The 19,663-nt window shown below is 31.5% G+C and overlaps 2 protein-coding genes across 8 annotated transcripts; both read right to left on the bottom strand.

The window, feature by feature from the left end:
* Window positions 1-282: 282 nt before the first annotated feature.
* On the bottom strand, window positions 283-14,126 carry sas (stranded at second). 7 transcript variants are annotated; one of them, XM_085658150.1, is made up of 14 exons: window positions 13,508-14,126; window positions 7,720-8,262; window positions 7,315-7,608; window positions 7,000-7,192; window positions 6,714-6,928; window positions 6,290-6,645; window positions 4,877-5,144; window positions 3,151-4,086; window positions 2,755-3,057; window positions 2,329-2,527; window positions 1,759-2,257; window positions 1,292-1,652; window positions 996-1,189; window positions 283-772 (listed from the first exon to the last, which is right to left on the bottom strand). In XM_085658150.1, exons 1-14 carry the CDS (start codon window positions 13,668-13,670, stop codon window positions 677-679), a joined length of 4,620 nt encoding a protein of 1,539 aa, XP_085514276.1. In that variant the 5' UTR covers window positions 13,671-14,126; the 3' UTR covers window positions 283-676. The 7 variants fall into 7 exon arrangements, with proteins under 7 accessions (XP_085514276.1, XP_035734355.2, XP_035734354.2 ...); XM_035878462.2 differs by having other exon boundaries at window positions 2,755-4,086; window positions 4,883-5,144; XM_035878461.2 differs by having other exon boundaries at window positions 284-772; window positions 2,755-4,086.
* A 456-nt stretch (window positions 14,127-14,582) lies between these two features.
* LOC118447054 (uncharacterized) lies at window positions 14,583-18,111 on the bottom strand. The gene is made up of 3 exons (XM_035878479.2): window positions 17,838-18,111; window positions 16,891-17,006; window positions 14,583-16,398 (listed from the first exon to the last, which is right to left on the bottom strand). Exons 1-3 carry the CDS (start codon window positions 18,006-18,008, stop codon window positions 16,038-16,040), a joined length of 648 nt encoding a protein of 215 aa, XP_035734372.1. The 5' UTR covers window positions 18,009-18,111; the 3' UTR covers window positions 14,583-16,037.
* Window positions 18,112-19,663: the final 1,552 nt, after the last annotated feature.

The following is a 19,663-nucleotide window of genomic DNA, read 5'->3' as shown; positions in this document are numbered from 1 at the left end:
AATAAAAGGTGGTATTTAAAAAAAAATACTATTCTATCTAAAGATTATAGTAATGCAAGTTATTATAATGAATAAGTTTATTTTCAAGATTTCTGACAATGTAAATGCAGACTGTACAAAATAGTCCCGAGTTAAAGAAACTCAGCATGATTATAGACTTAAATTTTAACATTAAATAAAATACATATATTATATTTATTAATAACATTTATAAGTAAATATTTTAAAACACTTTTAAGCATTTAATTTAGAGCATAGCTTATTCACAGTTTCTTACAATTATATTTGAAGTTTATTTATTAATTTAATATCCTAAAGCTGAGTAGAAGTAAAAATGCTTGTAAAAATCTTTGTGTTATAATATGGAATATCTTAAAAGTTACATTATCACTTGCTCTATGTACAAGATTTAATACATGACACATATTAAATTCTATATTTAATAAATGAAGAAATTTCATTATTTTTATATAAGATTGGAATGAAAATATGTGAAGTAAATTTTTAAAATATATTTGTATATACTAACGATAATGAACAGTCCCACACGTTCTTGAATAAACGCATATCTTGCGTATGATATATATACGATCATTTTATATGGACGGATTTTACAAATTGATAAGTATATTAACAAAATTGTATAAATAAATATAATCTAATAAATTACAGAATATCAGGCAGTTCCCTTAACATTGCTATTAATTGTAGCCAGTTCGTGTTCCATATTTTTGTTTTTTCCGTTAGTGATGGTCGTAACATCTTCATAAGTCTAAAAAGAAATTAACAAAGCTGAATATTTATATCATAAACGAGCATTTATAGTTATTTACTCTAATTTTTTACTATTAACTAATATGTATTTTTTCTATTCGTATATTCTAATTAATCTTTCAAATACATTCTTCCTTCACGCTTAATTTCTTTTTCACGTATATAAAATTAAATAAATGCAATAACAATAAATTACCCATAGTTTCTTGTTGTAATTCTACCTTGTAGGAAGGATTATCATATGCCGATGTAGTTTTGCGTGGTGATATATCCGCCTTACTGCTCGTTCGTCTTTTCATCAACATCATTAAAAGAATCAATGTAGATAATATTGCGAGTGATGCCACTATGGCTACTATTACTAAAGGACCATAATAATCTCCTTCGTGTAACGGTATCGAAGCCAATTTATCCGCTATAAACAAAGATTGAATTTTTTATATAAATTATTTTATATAAATTATTTACAAATACATATTTGCATATTCAAATTAAATTATAAAAGATTAGTGAATACCTTGTCGAGGCACATTCGTTGGTATCAAAATACCAGGTTTAGTAACAAAATCTTGCACATTACTTTTTTTAATTCTTCCATTCGTTAAATAAACTTCGATCCACAAACGATACCTTGTCCCTGGTTTAAGATCACTGATAATAGTCTTAGCTGGAGAATCTCTTTTAGCAATTTTAAATGTACTTGTATCTTCTTTACCACTGTCACTTTGATAAATTGCTCGATAAATATTGACATATTTATCTTCAGGATAAGGAACTCCACTCCAAGATATTTCAACATCGGTCGACTTGATAGTTTTTATTTCAACTTTTACGTCAAATGAATAAGGATCTGGCTCGGAGGATGTAGTTACATGAATCTAAAAAAAGTTGTATATGTATATACTTGAATTTTTCTATTAAAAAATTAATAATAAACATTTTAATAATTTTTATATAAAATATGTAATATACATTGTATATTACCGTTTTTTCTGCTACAAGTTCAGTAGCTTGTCCAGGAAATGGTATAAAATAAATTCCAATTTCGTACGTTGTCATCGGTTTAAGATTTTCTATAACATAATTCGTGACAGCTCTATGAATCAATGGCGTTGCTGCATATACTTTCCCATCGTGTTCCTTGTATCGTAATTGAACACCATCGATGAACTGTAACTCGTAATCGGTAAATTTCTTCCACATAATATTTATCCAACTCGAATTTGTTTCCATTATTTGTAATTCCGCATCGATTGGTATTTGTGGTGGTAATGTTGTAATCTCAGCTTGCTTTTCCAAAGTACGTATAGAGTATATTTTACTCGTAGGACTGTTCGTTAAATCTTTTAGCTTCACCGTTATTTTCACTTTGTATTCTGTCGATGGTTTTAAATCATCTAATTCGAATTCCAATTGAGGAGTTGCTATTAAATCACCAGGAGGTGCAAATACTTTGGATTTCCAAGTAGTAGGATTAAAATTTCTAAAAATTTATATCAATATTATTATTATAGAATAATTCATGAATATAGTGAAAACTAATTGATAATTTACTTAGAGTCACTCGTATATCTTAATTCAACTCTTCCATGAAGACCAACTAAAATCGTTGGTACCGTAAATACTAATCGTACTGTACTCTCATCGAGAGCTTCCAGAACTTGTACAGTGACCTCATCAGATGAAGATGATACAGGAAAATTAGGAATACCTCCTGTTAATGGAAAACCTGGTGGCACATTGTGATCTAATCCTGTAATAGAAATTATAAAAATGTTCAATTTTTTTAAGATCGTTAACGTATGTAAGTTTCGAATAATTGATAAGACCTATTCTTCATTATAGAACATGGATGTTTCCTAAAATGATCGATTTTAGAAATCAAGAAATAGGTAGGTATGAAAACCTATTGTCATACGAAATAAATGAATTTTATTTATTTTTTTTCTTTTTTCTTCGTTTTTTTTATCAGGGACGAACCTGACTGGTTTGGCGTTTGTGCTGCGAACGGATGATTCAAGTGCGTGAGTCCTGAATGTGGTATATGAGCATCAATATGAAGCGGTAGAGAAGGTTGCGGACCGGTTGGTATGTTATGAGGTATTGCTGGTTGTCCAGGATAATGTTGGAAAGGTCCTAGATTAGGATCGTGTTGACTAATATGAGCCAACAATTCTTCTATTTGTTGAGGAGTATTAGGAATATCTGGAGTGTGTATATGATAAGTGGTCTGTCCATTTTCACTTTTTTGCGTAAAAATGTGTGGCTTGCCAGTTTTTTTTGCTACAGGTGGTGGGGTTCCAAAATAACTTGTTTGTATTTGATTAGTGGATGGTCGCTTTTGTGTTGCGATTTGTTGATGAAGATTGTAAATACCGGAATGTCCCTGAGGCGGACCATGATCAAGTTGAATTAAGCCAGGATGTTGAATGTTTATAAGATGATAAAGTTCGTCGGGTGCGATCTCTTGTTCGGGATTACGTTGACCTTGTTTTGGTTTACCCGGTAAAGTAGGTGCCGTTGTTTTGATCTTGTCTAAATCGGAGAAAGTATCGTCAATTTGAGTTTTCTTTTTTGAATTCATTTGGACTATCACGTTTGGATCGATCGGATCTGATTTTGTTGGTATCGAATCACGGTAAGGTGGTCCTGCCGCACTGTCATCAAAATGCGAATTAAAACTACCAGGAGGTATATTCTCTCCGTTATTCGGTACAAATGAGAAACTGGAATCGTCGGATTCCTGATGAGGATTTAACGGTATAAATTGAGGTTGGTCAACGTTGTGACTGCCTTTCTGTAAAAATGGTAATTTACTTGGTTTAATCGTACTATGTATATATTGATTATCCATGCTCGGTTGATTCGGAACGGACATAATTTTATCGGGAAATTTATCGGGATTCAAAGGTCCAGGAAAATGTGTTTTCACTGGTTCGATGGGCTTTTTAGAATCCAACTTAGATTTCGATTTATCTTTGAGCAATAATTTTTCGGTTTGAGAGGACAAATGAAAGACATCGTCGATGATAGGATGAGTAGGATTATAGTCAGGACTATAAGGTCCATTGTATGGTACGGTAGGATGTCCAGGATCCATAGGATAATGAAAGAGTCCATGAGTAGTGGCAGGGGAAGAGTAAGTATTAGTGTTTTTTGAATCTTCCCGCAAGGAGGAAGTGCCATGTTCCGGTTCCTGGCTGGGCCTGACCATTTCCGACTCGTTATTCGATCTTTTGCTATCGTCAATCAATTTCCGATTGAACGTGTCTGTGGCTAAGGGGCCGGGGAACGTGGACGTCACGTTCATTCCTGCAATAAGTAAAGTCTATTGTCATAGAAATAGTCAGTAAGCGGTCAGAATTTGTCCAAAGTCCATGCATATTTACAGCCAGATCCAAGTTACCTACATATGTGTATGTACAAGCATACCTGCGGCCGTACAAAGCATGCATCTACAGCTTTTTATGCAAAAATATACAATTATCGAATAAGTGCGATCGGAATTTATGGTTTTTGGAATTATTTAAATTATTTAACTTATATATGTATATACATATATATATATATATATATATATATATCCTATACCTACACTTACATATAAAAGATTCTTACATATAAGAGATTCTTCATTTTTAGGTGAACGATACATAATTACAATCTTTTTGGTAAGACAAGTTTATGTGTCAATGTCTTCGTGTATGATACGTCATAGTCTTGATGAACACGCGAAACTAGGATGATAATCATTTTTACGGGTATATATACATCTTTTTTCGAAATAATATACTGGACATATCCAGTCAGGTCCGAGCATGGTACAAAGCGTAACCCAATACCAAATACCCAATTAAAGATTCGTTGTTACAGAAAACGAAAAAATGATGGAAAAGTTTTTATCCTTACGAATACCGTCACCGTCACATTAATCGAACAAGAAATACGAATAACTATAAACAATCAATTATTCTTTTTTTTCGTTAGAAATTAATTATTTGATCGTTCATTTTTCAATCTTCAGTAATTTTTTCAATCATTCGTAGAATATTATAAGTCGAATGATATAATCGAATTTCAATTATTAAATTTCGGAGTCTACCTGTACCCTGTAATGAGGGATGTCCACAGACCCAATGTAAGCAACATTCATCTCCAGGCAGATGCATCAATGCTGCTTGATATGATGGACATTGTAAGGTTACAGGTGGCAACGCAGGAACCGGTGGACAGGCTGCTTGACAGGACACATTTCCCATTTCACAATAACATCTCTTTTCACATCCAGTTACATTTGATGGTAATTCGCTCCAATTGTCATACGTTACTCCTTCATAATTGCAAGATCCATTATTTCTACAACGGACTTCCTGAAAAGTATAGAATTGATAAATATATATTTTATTGTTAATAGGATATTATTATAGAAAAAGAGAATAGCGTTGGCAATGTTTACGTGTCGCGTAAACATATGCCTTGCATTTCAAGCTCAAACGATATGTAACTCAAAAATTGTTTATTTTTCGAGTGAATATAAATGTTGTGAAGAATAGTAAAGAGAAATGTTGAATGTGATGGATGGTACAAACATTCGTAATAGGGAATAATAGAATAAGTACGTAATCGTGAGATTCTATATACATATATATTCTAAATATAAATTCTAAATATAAAATTTTAAATAGTGATTATATATATATAGTCTATTTAACATATACAGAATCAAATTTAATTAAATTTAATATATATATAATATATATACAATGAAAATTCAATATACAAATTGTGAGGAGTAGTTAAGGAGGCCAAGGCAAACATTTTTTGTCAGACAGCATGGGGTTGATGAAGTCTTGTTATCCCGTTATGCGACCAAGTTGTTAGCGTAGAGCATGAAAATTATCAACTAATATTTGCTCTGACAACTGCAGTTTGTACAGATGGAGTGGTTCCAATCATAAGTCAATTGTTAAATTGTCAATTGTTACACCCATAAGTTTGTTAAGTAATTAGTAGTTTTTGTCACTATGAGCAATATAACTTTTATTTCGTTATTATTCAATATCTGTTCGGTAGTTGTGCTAAATTAACGAAGTATTTTCAATACAATGTTATATGATAAAAAATGTTTGCCTTGGGCCTTCCTAACCATCCCTCACAGTTTATGTATTGAGTTTTGAAATATCCTCTATAGATTATAGAGTATTGTATGTGTGTGTGTATTGTGTTATGTGTGTGTGTGTGTTGTGTTATGTGTGTGTGTGTTGTGTTATGTGTGTGTGTTGTGTTATGTGTGTGTGTTGTGTTATGTGTGTGTGTGTGTTGTGTAATGTGTGTGTGTGTTGTGTTATGTGTGTGTGTGTATGTGTGCATAAATTATAATGTTCGTATTATTATCGTTATATATTCTTCTTAATTTTTATTTTTAACTAATAAATATAATAAATAAATAAATAAATAAATAAATAAATAAATAAATAAATAAATATATGTATATATAATATTTATTGTTTTTTACCTGAGGACAACACTGAGGTGCCTTGGGAACGAAATTCGCTGGAACAGTTTCCCAGTCAAGACAATGGGGATCCAAAACGTCCAATCCAAAATCTGTAGGACACTGTATCGTAACACATTCTGCTTTTCCACCTTCAGCACACATGCAGAAGGAAATACATTCGTCGTACCATTCTGCTCCAAGCTTATACGATTTCCCTCTGTGACTGCATGAGTTTTTATCGAACATTTTCTCCGAAACGTTAGTTTTTATTACTTCCGCAGGCAGAGATATTTGAATAGCTGGACCAGTTCGACCTGACTCGGTAACTCGAACATAATATGTACGCGCTGGTTCTAAGTTTGAAATGATGCCAGCTAAAATAGAGTTGAAAGATTGTTAATTCGTTTGAAAACGTAACAATTATCGTCGATATCGTCATTACCCTTATCCGGCTTTTGCTGTCTCCAAACGTGATTATTATCGGATATTTCAATAGCAACCGTTTCTAAATTTTTTCCAGAAAGTTTTAGCTTGATTGCCGTTGAATTTAAAACTTTAACATCGGTCAGATTGACGCTCAAATCGGTCGAATTTTCAGCTTTGATTTCGTGATCACCAAGAGTAACATCACAGAGTGTTATAGTGCAACAAGAATCTCTGTCGATTAGAAATTTTTTTTTACGATCTAACATCTATTTTCGTATAATGTAGTACGTTTAGAACGATACCTTGGGTCCATCAATTCGACGCAACGATCGTGTTGACTCGCGATAGAGGTGGTTTCATTTGGTGGACATCTTGGTTGACATTTGAGATTTCCACCAGCTTCGCAAATGCATATCTTCGTACAACCATCTACAACACGTTGTCCTCTCGAGATAGTTTTGTTTCCAAATACGCAGGTCTCTTCCGGTTCCGGGGCTACGAATAAGAAAACATCGTTCGATCGTTCTCTATATTTCGATCATATCAATTGTAAACTAAAATGAGCAGAGAACAATTGAAGTAAGATTGAAAAGAGACGAAATGTGAAATGTACATACCTGAATCCGCGGCACAGACCAAGAGAGCGCAACACGGTTCCTCGATCACTAATTTCTCTTCGCAAAGAGGATCATGTATTCCTCTGCCTGCTCTAACGTAAGGCGAAATACAAAGTGGTCTACAATCGCCGATAAATCCACCCTCCTTACAGGTACATTTTTCTTCGCAATCCCTTACAATTTTTTCTCCAACGGAATAGGTTCGTTCATTGTCGGTACACTGAATCAAACTAGGCAGCAAGCTCGATGAAACGTTCAATACTGTCTCGTTGTGAGGTACCACGTATTCTCCTCCTAGAAAGTTCGTCGATAGGCGGTAATTAGGAAATTAATCCAAAACGGATGTTCCGATCGATTCGAAAGAGATAAGAGAAATGCTTTCGTCGAACGAAAAGAAATTTACACCTTCAACTTCTTTGTCGTCTTCGTCCATGCTGACGTCACTCAAGTCCGTCAGATTGGCATGCAAAGAATTAGTTGGTTCGGGCCTAGAAACATTAAGTGCTCTTCCTCTGGAAGAGGATGTCGCTTCGTTGATTCGCAATTCTTCCGTAATCTTCGTTCCCTCTGTCGTTGTTTCCTCTGTCGTCCCCTCTGTCGACGTTGATGTATCCGTTACATCAAGTATCCTCATTGTAGAACCAGCTATTACCTCTCCGCGAAATAGAAGAGGTATAGCAGTACTTTCTTTTCTATTTGAGGACCTTGATTCTGTGGTATTACTTGAAGATACCAAAGCGGTCGAAGACTTTGCTTCATCCTCCTTATACAATTTCTGATATTTTTGTTCCACTTTCGATTTAAAGTCGACTACGGATTTCTTTTTGGCCTCTATTGATACTTTCGAGTCCGCTTCTTTAGCCAATAATTCGGTTTTCGAATTAAATGTCTCGTTTTTTGTCCTAGTTTCCAATGGTTCGACTCTCGATATATTTTCGTTCTCGGCAGCTACGTGGAAAAAAAGAAAGTAACAATGATGAATTATTTCATAATGATTTTAATAAAAATTATCGACTTAATTTAGATGCTTATCGTTTTATAATATAAAGTATTATATACATGTAATTAGATCAGTTATTTTCTATTAAAATATTGACGTGACTAATTTCTTTTGACCTTCTTTTGAACAATTTACGTTTATATTATTTAATTGTTATCAATAATAAAACGGTGAAACAACATCATCAAAAAGTTCGGTGTAACGGTAACAGAAACCGTGAGCAAGCAAGATGGTATGTCCGGGCCAGAAACTTGTTAAGTTCGATAATGAAGAGGGGATTTAAAGTGCTAATTCTACTAGTACCTAATGAGTTCGTTTCAGTAGAACAACTTTCAACGATTTAATAGATAAGAAGATTTTATAAGAAGGTTTTTTTACTTTTGGATAGATATTTTTTTCTTTTTAGATCATTCATGTCGCGTAACCTCGAAAATACGTGATAATTCTCGACTATCTCCACTTGATGAATGTTTCCAGGATATTAAGTAGGTAACGCTTTGAGACAGATAGAAGAAGATAAGACAAGGAAGTAAACGTCCTTGATAAACCTACATACATTCTGATATTCATTTCTTCTTTTTGGGATCGACTGAAAGTATCACGACGTTGTCTGGTTTGTTTGAAAGAAGCCTTTATTGTCAGAGATCTGCCGGTGATACGACTCTGTGCAGGTAGAAAGTTTGCTGACGTAACGGACGACCTCATGAAGATGCAGTCGAATGGATCACGAAACGGATGTATATTTTGTCGAATTATTAAAATCAAATGATCTCGATCGATTCATCATTTTCATTCAACCTTTTTCGCATATCTACGATTTAATTCGAAATTTAATCGAAATATTTCATACTATGAAATTCTGATGTTTATCAAATATGAAGGAAATGCAATTTCCATTACGGTAAGAACGAAGAATCGTAACGGTTCAACCAGTTCACACGAACTCTATATTCGCTGAATTCACTTGACATGGAATATTCGACACGTGCGACTTACGAGAATCACGGTATGCCATTGTAATGAAATATGTGAATTTAATGAAAAAATTTCCACTTTAAACAGTATAAACGATATAATAGAAGATAAACGATAGAATAGAAGATAAACAGATTAAACAGAATAAAAGATACCAAGAGAATTTTTTAATATATATATATATATATAAGTTGTTTTGACAATTTTACCTATATGTATTTGATAAAATATTTTTAAAAAACAGAGTCGATCAAGAGCTTAGTAACTCTCTCAAGATCTTTAATCTCTCAAGACTTTTAATCGTAGAGAAACAGTATATTTGCATCGAAGGCCAGCCAGTGTAACGTTATTCACATATTGAGTCGTATTATTTTTCAATCTAGAGACAAGTTACCACAGCTTATTCGCAATGTAGATTTATAACGTTCGATAATTATAACCACACGAAGATCTTACATACTAAGTCGCTGTCGAACGATTAACATCAACATTTACAAATTTTTATATTGTTAAAAATTTTTCTTTGAACGATCTAGATCAATTCGTATATCAATGATCGTCCTTGATGTTATAATCAATCGAAGAAAATTTTACAATTCTGAAATCGTGTGTCATACAACTTTCGTAGGTATTTGTAAAACAAGGAGAAGAGAAGAAAAAAAGAAAGAAAAAATAAAAAAAATGCAATGATTCAAGAAACTTATTGAGTCGAGAGGAAGGAGAAATGGGAAGAGGAAGAAGAAAAGAGAAAAATATATATCGAGAAGGTAGCTTGAGAAGGTAAACTGGATGGAACGCGGGATATTATGGTGGGAGGATAGAGCAAGATGCCGGAGAAGGAGGGAGAGAGAAAATAGTCGGTCACCGAGCGAACATGCCTTTGGCTATACGGTATTCTATCCTACTTGCCATTTGGTGTAGGATAACAATTTTATTCCATACTTTTGAGTTTTACCGATCAAATTACCGATATTCTTTGAATCAAATCGAATCGAATCAAACGATCTTGTCTCAATCAAGACGTTACACATCTTTACCACGAACAATATGAATTTCATTAGAAATTCGATAATAACGATGGATTCTGATAATCTTTCTTATTACATCATCATATATTTCTGATCATTCGATATTCAATTTTCTGCGAAATTCAAAACATCGTGATAAGTATAACATAACTAAACATCTAACTTTTCCAAACGATATTATAACTAGTATTACTATGTTATTACTTCTTTCCTTTAATCGTGTATAAGTTGGATACATAACTACGATATGCAGATCGAAAATACTTGTTACAGGAGCAGGAAAACCCTAGTTTAAACTCGATAAAAAGAAAAGTTTTGCTTCATTTATGGACAAATCACGGTTCAGTAAAGAGTGAAAGAGAAATATATATATATATATATATGTATAAGTTATATACATATATATATATATATACATATATATATATATACATATATATATATATATATATGTATATATTATAAATAGATAATCTTAGATTAATAATCTGTGCTTTCAACAAAGACGAAGAGTCGGAGAATGGAACGGTGGCATTTTTAATGCAAACTATGATCGAGAGAGAAATGTGGATATATCTCGTTCAGAGGAAAAAGACATGGCGGGTCCTCGTGTCTCCGCTTTTTCTTCATTACACTCGATTCTCGCACGTTCGCTGTGCCGCGCCCGCGTTCACTCTCTCGTTCGTTCGTTCGTTCCTTTCCCCAATCCATTCCCGCCTTCTTTATCTTCGAAAGCGTCCTGAGACAAAACGAAGAAGAAAAGAAGAAAAAGTTTACTCGATTATCGCTTAATCAGGGCTTTTAACAGGACCATTACGTCAAACATTGCATTGATTTTCTTTCGATATTTATAAAAACTTAACTTTTCTTCAAGATATGCTTTCACTTCGTCCTATCTTACTTTCGTTAGAACAACCTCATAACAACGTTAGTAAACGTTTACGATCGATCCGATATCGCTTGATAATACTTTTCCGGAATCCTTTCTATGAGCATTAAAGTCTCCGGATTCTTTGGTAATCTTTGGAACTCTCTTTTTATTTCATTCTCTCTCTCTTTTCTTTATCTATCTCATTTTCTCTTTCTCTCTCTTTCTCTCTCTCTCTCTCTCTCTCTATCTCTTTCTCTTTGTTTCTATTTCTCATTCTTCGATTAGAATGGAAAACAGAGTTTGAATTTCTAAAAAGTAAAAGACTCGGACAAGGAGCGAGACCTCGAAGAGTTCTCTGCCCTCTTCTTTTCTCTTATACCAGTCTTCCTCTTCTATGCGAAACATACAAGTAATACGTACGTTCGCTCATGTAACTTTACCGATATATCGGGTGTTTTACTAGAATACATTGGATCGTTTTATTAAAACAATCAAACTTGCAAAAAATACAGGTTTTAAATTTTTTCCTTTTATAATTATTATAGAAATAATAATTATTAACGAATTTTTTACTAAAATCTATAGTTGTTTGTTTATTATTGTATAATTAAATAAATAAAAAATAATGATTATAATATTTTTATGATATAATTATTTAATGATATAATATTATTTATAATATTATTTAATGATATAATATTTTTATTAATTACAATATATAGATAAAATATTTTTATTGCGTTATATCGTCCTTTTCTTTTGATTTTATAATTACTTTTCATTTTATAATTTTTGAAGAAATAAACTCATTTTTACTAATCCATTTGATCTTATATAATTGTCATTATTTTGTATTTTTCAATCGTTCTATGCATACACATATGTATATATATATATATACATATATTTGTCCTTACGTTACAACACTTCGTGTAATTATTCTGTTTCTCATGTTTTCTTTGATACTAAAAAGAAAAAAATAAATGCATGTATAATCATAGACTTTCCATTCTAAACATCACGTTTCTTTATTATCGTTCAAATTTCATTATTGAGATGTCTTATGACTCGATAAAAAAAATACTTAACAATAATACTTAAGAGCACTTAGATATACTTCTTGCATTATTTTGTTCCGCTGATAAAATTATAACGGTTCTTTATAAAAAAAAAAGTGCATAGTGATTGTTTCGCTATTATTTTTTTCAACACATACTTTTCGAGAGAGTGGATCGCTAACCCATATAATCTCAGTGAATTCTTTTCATTGTTTTCATCATTAATGATCGACCTCGTTACTATGTGCGATCGTTGAAAAAAAAAAGAAAAAAGAGAAAAAGAAGTAAACAGTTGTGAATTAAACGCGTTTCAACAATAAAAAAAGAGAGAAGTAATAAAATAACAAAGGTAACAAAAAAAATGAAGAGGAAATATCATCACAAATGATTCATGAATGTAATTGCTGCGTTAAAATGTTTATAGTTATTTTCCATTTGCTTTGGAATGAGAAAGAGAGAGAGAGAGAGAAAGAGAGAGAGAGAGAGATAGAGAGAGAGAGAGAGAGAGAGAGAGAGAGAGAGGTGGATACCTCATAAGAAATCGTAAAAGAAAGTACGTGATTCGTTGATGCATTACAAAGCTTATACGCAGCTGTAATTTAAAAAGAAAGTTGTGTCGCTTCGCGCGAATTCGCGTCAGCCAGTCGATGTTATATTTTGGAGCGTGAAATTTAAAAGGAAGATCAACGGCCGACTACTCCTCCTTACGAGTCACAGTTAGGTGCGTCTTGTTTCTTTCGAAGGTCGTCGTACGAGTGAATGCGTGTCGGTCGGTTCACCAACTGGACTCTTCGTACTACCGTTAATCCGATTCAAATCCGAACGAAGACGAATGCTCTTCATCTTTCCGTCCTTGTAATAAAAAAAAACACTCTTTCCTTTACTTTCTTATCTTGCACGTGGAAACGAAGAGAAAGGAAGAGAGAGGAAGAGAGAGAGAAAGAAAGAAAAGAGAGAGAGAGAGAGAGACTTTGTTTTGTTATTAAAATATCAATCGTGAAATTCAACCAAACGAACTTCCAACGTTATTGAATTCTACTTTCACATAGTTATACAAAGGTATACTATGAGACGATAGTAAATACGTGCCAGAGCACGTGTATTTTTGTTGAACGGTCCAGCGACGAGTTATCTATCTTTTCCTCTTTTGGAAAAGTCTATACAATGGTGTTAGACTAAGGGAAAGTAAAGAATTTTTTAAAGAACCAAGTGAAACTCGGAGCTGTCGAACTGGACGAGAAATCTATTGTCTAATACCTACCGTTCGTTGCTGTTGTCGTTGACATCGTCGTCATCATCGTTGTCGTCATCGTCGTTGTTGTTGCGATAGTTTCGATGTCCAGCGCAGAGGAGGGAAAGGCTAGCAGGCCTAAAAGGCAAAGTCCCGCCAGCGTACATAGAAAACATCTTTTCTGGATGCGCATCCTACCGCATTCTTCTGTACGGCACGAAAACACTGGTGCTAGCCCGACACAAATGTGATCACTAACAAAATCACTAACATTAAATTTTATCAAATTTGTTCACTTAATCGTCCGTTTATTCGTGATTTTTCTCTTTCTCTCTCTCTCTTTCTCTTTTTTTCTCTGTCTTTTTTTTTCTTTCACTTCGTCTGTGGCAACTAATCACAAAATGTTAATAAAAAATTGTTTTCACTTCCGATCCGATCGAATGTTTGAAGGACGTTTACTATCCTATTCGTTGGCTTTACGTTTCGAGGGAGAAATTCGCTTTTATTCGTTTTTTATTTTATTTACTATCCTTTGCTGACCAGCTCGCACTCGATCCGTGTCGAGGACGGAGGTGAAGTGCAGTAGTAAGCGGTATCTACCTCCTCTCTTCTCGTGCTGCCTTCATGCTTGTCGTCCCACCACCATCACGACCATTACCACCACCACCATCACAACCACTACCACCACCACCACCACCATCACCACTACCACCATCACCATCACCATCACTATTACCATCGCCACCACTACTAATAACCACCACCGACATCACTATCACCACCACTACTAATATCAAAACTTTTCGTTCCTCTTTTCTTGTATGCCAGGCCTCAGGGAATTCTCTACGCTCACCTTGCTAGACAAGCCGATTCTACAGAGTAACCATCGTAAAAGAAAACTTCATTCTCTTTCGATCTTTCCTTCGAAAATACTGTAACGTTTCGTTATCTTACCTTTTCTCTCATGGGTACATTCAAGCAATTAAGTTAATCAGCAAGGATCGGATTCGATTAAAGAACAAGTTTTTCTATTTTAATTTATATTTATTATTATTATTCTTTCTCTGCCTTTATATTTCATACAACAGGTATTTTAATAAAAAAAAATGTCTCTTAGATGAACAAACATCGTAAGTTACTCTAATTTCGTGATATTGAATGTTTCCTATATATCAACAGATATATTAAAATGGAAATGCATTCTATGATATATTATTATATTATATTTTAATATATCTGAGAAGATAAAGATTAATATATCTTCTCAGATATATTAAAATGGAAATGCATTCTATATACCTTTTCTTTCATATTATCATTCATTGAGAAGTCAATGTTTTCTAGGAACATTTCTCTTATTAATATTTAGCTCACCACTCGCAATATCTGGATATATAGGACATTATTTAAAATCTATTGGGGGAAAGTGGTGAAATCGAAAGTAACTATCGTATATCGTGTACGAGTAATAATGTCTATCGACGATATTTTTTATTTCATAAATTATATTATCGATCGGTATTATTTTTCAATTCGAAAAAATCAAATTTGCGTACAATATATCTTTCTTCATCTATGATCCATCTTTTCAATCCTTTTTTCGCACGCATCGTGTCGCATGAAGATAGGCAAAGAGGTTCTTAAGTAAGCGGATTTTCGGATGGGAAACGATCGAAATCAATGACGACATGTTCTAAAAGTGACCAGCTGGTTGGCAACTCTGACGAAATTGTCTTCACACGAATATGACTCAGGAAATAATTTGAGCTCGAAAACTTTCGGAAGATTTCGAAGGAAGATGAACAATAAGAATACAATTTTTATGTATCTAATTTTTTTTTTGTTTACCTAAGAGGATCTTGGTTGATATGATGCGTTGGAAACACCCAGTAGATCAATCGAGATCATTTGAGACGGTCTCTAAGTTCGGAAGGAGAGTTCATTTGCGAAGAAAAGCAAGTGGGTTTTCTGACTTCACTGTTAGGTTAACAAGCAGTATAAACGCGTGAGTGTAATAATCTTGTCGGTTGTACATTGATTACTTAATCTTATATCATGGTGTTCCTGAGAGATCAATCCGATATCTAAGAATATGATTTTATGGTTCAACAAATTAAGTGAATGTTCGCACTTTACTTTTGAAGTTGATCTTACTCAAGACTTTACGAAATTTTATGTCTTAGTTGAATCATCAAGTTTTAGCATCGGTTTTCCTATGACGAATGTCGAAGCTACGTACACGTCCGAGGCCTCGCGCCTACGATCACTGAATTTAAATTAGTTCTTGAATAAGAACTACGAGTCTTTTAACGTCACATTTGTCTCAACATTCCAATTGTTATAATAAAATTAACATAAATTTATTTATTTTCCTCTAAGAAAAGCGTCGAATCAATTAAATTTCTCTGTAGAGATTTTATCTGATGCTTCAAATAATTTTCACGATCGTTAACGATAATTTATGCTAATGATCTTCATAGATAGTTCGTCAGATATAATTTTTCTCTTATTTGTGATGTTTGAAAGAATCTAGGACAATTCGGAAGGAAGGAAATAGATTTTACTTGGTAATAGCGATGTCAGAACAACTTCTAAAGATTTCTTGATCGCCACAGCCGATATTTGCTGAACCATCATCACAAACACCCCAACTATTTGCAGTTCTATAATGCCATCTAAGGACGCAATGCTCACAGATAAGTCCTTGAGGAAGAATTGCTTCGATCGAATACACCTCAGGTTCGAATGTTTTGATGTTATATTTATACGAACCATCGGCCAATTGTACCGGGTATTTAGCAAAGCATTCGTCCATTTCGAGCTCCTTCGGGTTGCTTAGAGGACAAATAGAGAATTCGAAATGTCCCGAATGAGAGGCGGTTATATTGATTTGAATTTGGATGTGAAGGCCCTCTGTGTATCTGCAATGAGAATATAATTCTTTATTATATTTTTCTAAAGATGATGATGATGATCATTATCATAATAATAATAATAATAATAATAATAATAATAATAATAATAATAATAATAATAATAATAATAATAATAATAATAATAATAATAATAATAATAATAATAATAATAATAATAATAATAATAATAATAATAATAATAATAATAATAATAATAATAATAATAATAATAATAATAATAATAATAATAATAATAATAATAATAATAATAATAACAATAACAACAACAACAATAATAATAATAACAATAACAATAATAATAATAATAACAATAATAATAATAATAATCATAATAATAATAATAATAATAATAATAATAATAATAATAATAATAATAATAATAATAATCATAATAATAATAATAATAATAATAATAATAATAATAATAATAATAATAATAATAATCTGGGACATAAAATGATGTTTTTGTGTGTTTACTTTTTGACAATAAGTCCAGTTCCATAAATACCGCCATTTTCGTTGGGTCTAGGTCGTGGCAAAGACCAATCGTCACCACATTCGCCGCAATTACCATAATTTTTTTCATATTGAGTCTGTATAAAATAGATCAAATGTAATAAAATAGATAAAATCGTACATTATCTTAGAGGTCATTATTAAGAGATAAAAGAAATTATAGATTGTATTTATATCTTAATTGATAATGATCATTTTACTACGAATTTATAATTGAAATGGAAAGATATTACGCCTTACAATACAAATATTACGCCTATACAACCCTTCAATACATTTGTGTTCACATTATTACATATCTACAGGCGTTCTATCTCGAAAGTTCTCCAAGGCTATGCTTGAACTGTTAACACGTGTAAAGTTCCTGGCGATAGGCAATATTCGTGCACTTATGTAAGTCAGTCTTAGATATATAGATTTTTCTCGTTATTTTTTTTTTTTTTTTAGACGAGCTGATAACTAGACATAGTTTTCGACGAAAAGAATAATGTAAAAAATGATTATCTTTGAAACTATTATAGATATTGAATCTAACCGTTTTATATGAAAATCTAAATTTATATATAATGATTTAATACGTATACATATATATATATATATATATATATATATATATATATATATATTCGACAATTTTAAAGCAAACTCTTTAAAAAATAAATTATTAGATTGTAACTTTTTTTTTACAAATATATTTTTCTACTTTAAATATCGATTAAATTTGCATTATATTAAAGTTTTAGGTTTCCGAATTATCTTATATAGTCCTTTTTTTTTTTATTATTATTAAGTAGTCGAGAAAGCTCAATTTTTTCACCCGAAGATCATCTTTATTTCAAAATTTCTCATATTATTTTTTTCATTGAAATAAGTTGAAATTATTAAGTATAATAAAACAACGGTCTTACCGCAAAGCCACCGCAAAAAAGTTCATTGTCGTTGAAATTAGGAGGAACAGGAAAATGTTTTTTCCAAGCACTACTTCTATTAACCGGATCCATCATCATACCGTGGCCACGAATTTGTATCAAATTCATGGAAACCATACAGAACGAAAGAATAATTTGCAAATTATACATTTTGCTTTTTTTCGTTTCTTCTTTTTTTTTTTTAATTCGAATACTACGGACGTACGAACTATTTTAACAAAGAACTAAAGTTAAATACATCTTGCTGACACCTTTATATATTTATTACCAGTCGATAAGACAAATATCATTTATACGCGTAATTGATACTTGATAAAAACAAACATGGATGAGTAAATAAATAAATCTTTATTTAACATAAGATAATAAATAAATTCTAAAAGAAAAACTATATGAAAAATACACACATTAAAGAAAAAATATTAATCCTGATAAAAAAAGAAAAATTTGATTAATTCTAATCAGAAAAAGAGATAACATTATCTGCGATACTGAAATATGTTTAACGTACTCCGTAATGATTTTACTGAAATCATGTTGACACATTTCAAATGGAATTCTAGAAAAAATGTCATAAAAAATGATACTTTTGTTACTGATCACTTATATATAATCATCTGTGGTATATAATGTTTTCGTCAAATAAATTTTGAAACCAGAACTTCGAAGAGAAAAGATTTTTAAAAATCATTTGATGGTAAATATTCTAGAAATGTTGATAATGCAATCAAGGAAAATAATAGAAATCTAATGAACGTTTATTGCACATCATATAAAATAATCCCTTATAGAAAATAAAATAATCCCCTGTAGATTTCTTAATAATCATTCGATGCAATTAAGTAAAAAAATATAAATCTAATCAGTATTTATTGCAAAATTATCTGAACATAAAAATATAAGCGTATTTTTATTTATGATATTTGTTTTATTATTAGTTAATATATATTAAACTTACAATTAGATTTGATTCATTTTATTTACGATATTATATTAAAAAAGCTGGTTCACGATTTTTATTTATTACTTATTTTAAATAAATAAAATAAAATTAGCATAATTATAATAAAAATTTTAATGATTTCATTAGAGTTATTTCCTTGTAATGAAAAAAAGAAAAATAATTCAAATATAAAAATTATTAACAAAATCGATTTTATTATACTGACGTTATTTCAATATTTAAATAAATAAAGAATAAATTATAGTTGAAAACGGTGTTTATTTCAAGTTTCTACAATTTTTCGTTCAAAAAACATCGCCTTCAAAAAATTTTAATTCATAATTCGTACAGTACATCTGTTCGTAGTAATAATATAATATAGTCCAGCTGATCCGCATACATTCTTGAGATTTTATATAGGGCAGTGTGTTGTCATGCCAATTTAAATAAAATTATATAGGCTAGTAAATATCTTCCATTTACATGGAAATATCTCCGGAACTAAAAGTAGTAAAGTCTTGAATTAAACATCGCTTTGAATCAGGAGATTTTTCTCTATTATTTCAAAGCATTGTTAATAAATAATTAATCATTTGTTATAAACTAAACTATAAAAAAAATTCTTAAGAACTTTATTCATCATATTTTCTTGAATCAAAATTTCAAATCGCGACCGATTTATAAAATTACATAAATTAATAAATAATTGATAAATAAATTCATTTTTATAGAAGAAAATTTTTTCCACATTATTAATAGCTATGTTTTTCATTTACGTGGAATATCTCTAAAATTAGAAAAGGCATGGAGACTTGAAACAATTATGCAAAAGTAATTGTAGAGTAAGCGCAGAATAAGCTCA

The sequence above is a fragment of the Vespa mandarinia genome, chromosome 1 (assembly GCF_050613455.1).
Source record: "Vespa mandarinia isolate Hongniang chromosome 1, ASM5061345v1, whole genome shotgun sequence".
In the NCBI taxonomy this organism is placed as follows: domain Eukaryota; kingdom Metazoa; phylum Arthropoda; class Insecta; order Hymenoptera; family Vespidae; genus Vespa; species Vespa mandarinia.
This window is presented reverse-complemented; position numbering and strand designations above follow the sequence as displayed.